This window comes from Argentina silus (genome assembly GCF_951799395.1).
Source record: "Argentina silus genome assembly, contig: scaffold_124, whole genome shotgun sequence".
Lineage (NCBI taxonomy): Eukaryota > Metazoa > Chordata > Actinopteri > Argentiniformes > Argentinidae > Argentina > Argentina silus.
Window position 1 is genome coordinate 135,001 of NW_028152450.1, and position 5,092 is coordinate 140,092.

The 5,092-nt window shown below is 46.6% G+C and overlaps 1 protein-coding gene across 1 annotated transcript in view; it reads right to left on the reverse strand.

Moving 5' to 3' along the window:
• The window catches only part of LOC310824815 (teneurin-2-like), a gene marked incomplete at both ends in the record, with an annotated part of 24,283 nt that extends 19,350 nt beyond the window's left edge, over nt 1-4,933 (reverse strand). Inside the window, one exon of the mRNA XM_083698064.1 lies at nt 4,741-4,933. Within this exon, the coding sequence (XP_083554190.1) occupies nt 4,741-4,933 (193 nt within the window). The remainder of the gene's footprint in view (nt 1-4,740) is intronic.
• Nucleotides 4,934-5,092: the final 159 nt, after the last annotated feature.

Genomic DNA, 5,092 nt, shown 5'->3' on the forward strand with positions numbered 1-5,092 from the left:
GCTGTCGATCGATGGGTACTATTTTGGAACCTGTCGGTGGTGCTGTCACTCATACAGAGCGCCTTCACCAGATTTCACGCATTTTCCTCATGAGACACAATGCTACTGCAAGTAGACGGGGCTACAAGTTCAGTCTGTCCAAAAAGCACCCAAATAAACTCCGCATGACACTTCCAATTAATAACAAGCTGGAAGACACTCCATATGAATGACTGCACAGACAGGTTCCAAAATAGTAGCCATCAATCAAAAGCACTGCTGGGAAGTACAATACTTACTAGATATGGGTCTAAAATCAACCAAACCAACCCATTAAACAGGCCACTCAGACGAAAAAAAAAGAAAGAAGCATAACGAACTAATGATCATATTTCCGTCCTTTCTCAACTGCTGAGTGCATTGTCACTCAAGCGCATCTGTGTATTCACCAAATTGACTCATCTAAAGCTATTGACGGATCCCTTGAGTTTTCTGTCCTCAATCTCAGCCGATACGGAGTACCAAAATAGACTATTCTTCTGCTTGCCATTTGTCTCAACACATGACATTTTCACTTTCATCACGTATTCCCATTCACAGTAAGTAGGCAAGGGGGCAGGAACGCCAGCCTTAATAAACATTCTTCTCTCTCTCTCTCTCTCTCTCTCTCTCTCTCTCTCTCTCTCTCTCTCTCTCTCTCTCTCTCTCTCTCTCTCTCTCTCTCTCTCTCTCTCTCTCTCTCTCTCTCTCTCTCTCTCTCTCTGACTTAACAAGAGGAATCAAATAAAACCTATTTATCTTTAATTAATGTCATTGTCGTTGGTCTGGGGACTGGAATGCCCCATGAGCAGGTTCTGCTTGATTGGCCCATACTATTGAGCCGTGGGTAGACAGGCATTTACCAGTGATTGCCTGTTTAATGGAGTTGCCATTTCAAGCAGCCAAATCCTTATGAAGCCTCTGGACAGCAGGATCTATAGTGGGCATTGATCGGCTCGCCTTGGACGGCCAGGCCCCGGGTCTCTCTCTCTCTCTCTTATACCAAGGGCCAGGCCATTCCCCTCATACTAACTAGAAGAAAGTGGGATTTCAGAAACTATTAAGTCCAATGTAGGTAGACTCTGATGAAATCCCCTTCAAAAGTAGGAGAAATTGCCTTGGGTTATGGGTCAGCACACACCTCTCTCTTTCTGTGTGTGTGTGTGGGTGTGTGTGTGTGTGTGGGTGTGGGTGTGGGTGTGGGTGTGTGTGTATGTGTGGGTGTGTGTGTGTGTGGATAAAGGTCTCTATTAAAAAGTGGAGAGAGAAAGAGTGAGAGAGAGAGAGAGAGAGAAAAATTACAATTGAAAACTAAAGTAAGAGACAGAATGTCCTACAAAAAGTTCAGCCATTCCCCCAGTATCCAGCCCTGTCTGTTGTAAAGGTCATTCAGTAAAAGGTTAGTGTTATAAATCCGAAACCTCCTCTCATGGACGGACCAGATAACACCACACAATGTAGCACTGCTACACATAAACCTCTCTCCCTGCATCCAGTCTCTCTGTCTGTCTGTCTGTCTGTCTGTCTGTCTGTCTGTCTGTCTGTCTGTCTGTCTGTCTGTCTGTCTCTGTGCCTGTCTGTCTGTCTGTCTGTTTGTCTGTCTGCCTGTTTGTCTGTCTGTCTCTCTCTCTCAGTCTGTCTGTCTGTCTGTCTCTGTCTCTCCTATCAATTCAATTCAATTCAATTCAATTCAAGTAAGCTTTATTGGCATGACAGGTAAAGAGAAACCAATGTTGCCAAAGCAGTGCAATTTCAGTAAATCTGAACTCTCTCTCTGATCTCTCTCTCTGATCTCTCTCTCTCTCTCTCTCGCTGGGCTGTGCCATATAACAGTGAAAGCAGTTCCATTAACTTTAGGAGGTGACAGGACACTCCAAACGCTCCCCTGGGGACCTGTACTGTGTAAGCAGCTTGGGAGGGTGATAGGAGAATACACCCAACAACCTCAGCCCAGACCCTAACCCAATCCCATTATGCCTCTGAATGTTTACAAGTTGACTGAACAACAACACTGGTGCCTGATGAAGGTCGGCTTTCTCCATCCCTGGAAGAGTCAGATGCTGTATGGCCTTTGTTGGGTCAAAATTGGCATGAAGGAAAATATATGTTCAAAACAGATGTTGTGGAATGGCAGCAATATTCTATGTGTATTCTGTGTATTACTTTATTAGTATGTATTAGTATGCTCTCTGAATGTGAGTCACACACACATGCACGCACACACACACACACACACACACGATTAAGTCATTAACATGTCTCCCATGGCTGTAGCTGTCCCCACACGTGTCCAAAAACACATGCTAACCACCACGCTGTTCTCACAGTAGGTCATACGTCACTGGCTTCTGAAAGTCACCATTAGCGTACAGCGCATCAACATGTTTTCTTTGTATAATGTTGTTCACCCGTGGAGCAGCTGTATTCACAAAACACATGACCAACGTCTCTGGGTCTAGTTATGTCTCCATATGTGTGTGTCCATATTTCTCCTAGGAGACAAATGCTCAGTTTGAGCACTGGTATTACTATGGAGAAGAGCTCCCTCTGAGCTGACAACCTTGTTGGGTAATGTATGTGAGATCCTACATTAAAGAGAAGCTAGAGGATTATCAGGACTATTTCTGCATTTATTTATTTATTTAGAAATCTCTCGTTTTGGGTCCGGATGGTAGTAATAGTATGTATAGTTTTCTGATAAGTCTTCCGTCATTCAGCCATGGAAGTTTATCAGCGGCAACTTTTTGACGCAGCAGTACTGTTAAGTTTTATTTCCCTTTTGTACAGAGCTTGGTATGGGCTGCGTGGAATCCACCCGTGTACGAGCCACACGGAGAGCACGTTCCGGGCCACCCGCTACTGCTCATTAGCGCTACATTTAGGACTGTAGGCTGAGATGATACAAATCATCCCGTCGCTTCACTTTAAATGTCACAGTATGAATGGAGTGGCTCAAGGTGTATATCCAGAATGTGGGAAGCACACTGCCTCCTATGCCGTGAATATCAAAACCTCTCAAGCCTCTCAGTGAATATTCCAGTTGTCTTTTATGTGTTCTTCTGACATCCGGTAGAGCACCAGTGTATTACCAGAGCTTAGAATGTCTTGACAAAGAGGCAACGAAAAAAAAGAAGAAGCAATAGTTTCATAATAATCGTCACAAACAAACACACAGGGTTAGCACTATGAACCCTCACATCTGATGATGTAGTCTAGTCTACGGCAGGCTACAACTACGCCACGACATCTAGGCTGCATCTAAATGACACCGCATACCCCAGTGAAGGCTGGTGGAGGTAGACATCCGAGGACGGCCTCATCGGATACGCACGGAACGGAATGAGGAACGGTATCAAACAAACCAGATTACCGTTCCTCATTCCGTTCCGTGTGTATACAATGAGCCCGTCCTCCGATGTCTACCTCCACCAGCCTCCCCTGGTGTACTCCTTATACAGTGCACTACTTCAGAGCGGAGCTACAAAGAGCTTTGATTAATAGTAGTCCACTACATGAGGAATGGGGTTTTCATTTGAGATTTCCCCCTAGTCTGGAGACAGATATAGCAGCAACACATTCTACTGAGCCAAGCTTACTGAGGCCAGCCCCGGACCCACAGACGACGCAGCAGCAGCTACTAGCTACAACTTAACACCACAAGGGTAACAGGCTAGCAACATCAACGCAGTGAGATACGGTACCTTTTTCAACCCCCAAGTCCCATAAGTCTGCAGTGAGAAAAAAAAAAAACGTGTAGAGGGTGAGAGAGCAGAGTGGTGAGCGTCATGAAAGGGAATGAGAGCGGGGTGTTAAAATGCAAGCAAACAGCACAGCAGAGACAAACACAGGCGAGCTGAGATCAGGTCATATTTAGCATTGTCTGTATTTCCACAGAAATGTGTTTCGTGTCGAGCTGAGAGGAGATGAGCCTTTCATCTCGGGCTGATGCAGCATTGAAAGCTGCCCTAGTTTCTAATAGGGGAGACGGAGAGATCATAGACTGTTTTCTTCCCCCCCCTCACCCAGTGTGTTTGTGTGTGTGTGTGTGTGTGTGTGTGTGTATGTACATGGTCGTAAATGCGCTGTGTGGTAAATATGGTGACAGGTGTATGAGCTGTCATGTTTGATAGCACTATGCGTAAAGGACTGAGGCTCCCATCCATCCTGACATGCCTATTTTACTGAGAGGCAGTGATTGACTGACATCACACACGCACGCACACACACACACACACACACACACATGCTCAGGTGGTAAACTAGATAGTATGCGAACATGCTGAGAATGAGGACACATCTCTTTCATCCCATCCCATGGCTTCAGTTGCCCAGACTCACGGGGAACAACCTCTAATCTCCCTCTGTTAAAAAACCTCTCCCTCTGTCCCCCCTCTGTCTCTCCTCCTACACCAACTGTCACCGTCACTCTCTCGTTCTTATCAGCACCCCCCCCCCCCCCGCACCCCTCCCTCCGCGCCCCCCCCCCCCCCCACTCAGCTAAAAGAAAAAGGCGAGTTGGCACGGTGTTGTGTTGCCAGACAATTGTTAAAAAGGATTAGAATCACACACGCCTATACCAGAGAAGGCTAGTGGATAAATGAGCCTGTCCTCCCCGTTTCTCTATCCACTAGCCTCCACTGACCTATACACACACATACTGTACACACACACACACACACACACACACACACACACACACACACACACACACAAACTACTTACCAATAGTGCAGTGTTCTCCGTTCCAGCCCTGGTGACACTGGCACTTGCCGTCCTTGCATGTTCCGTGTTTGACACACAGTGGGTTACACACACGCTGGTCACAGCCCACGCCTGTCCAGCCCTCTTCACAGCGACACGTTCCCCCCATACACACGCCGTGTGTCCCGCAGTCCACCGAACACACCTCTGTAGAGAGAGAAAGACACACACACACACACACACACACACACAGACACAGACACACACACACACACACACACACACACACACACACACACACACACATGTGCACACACACACACACACACACACAACCATGAATATCTACACTCTTAGAAAAAAAGGTGCTACC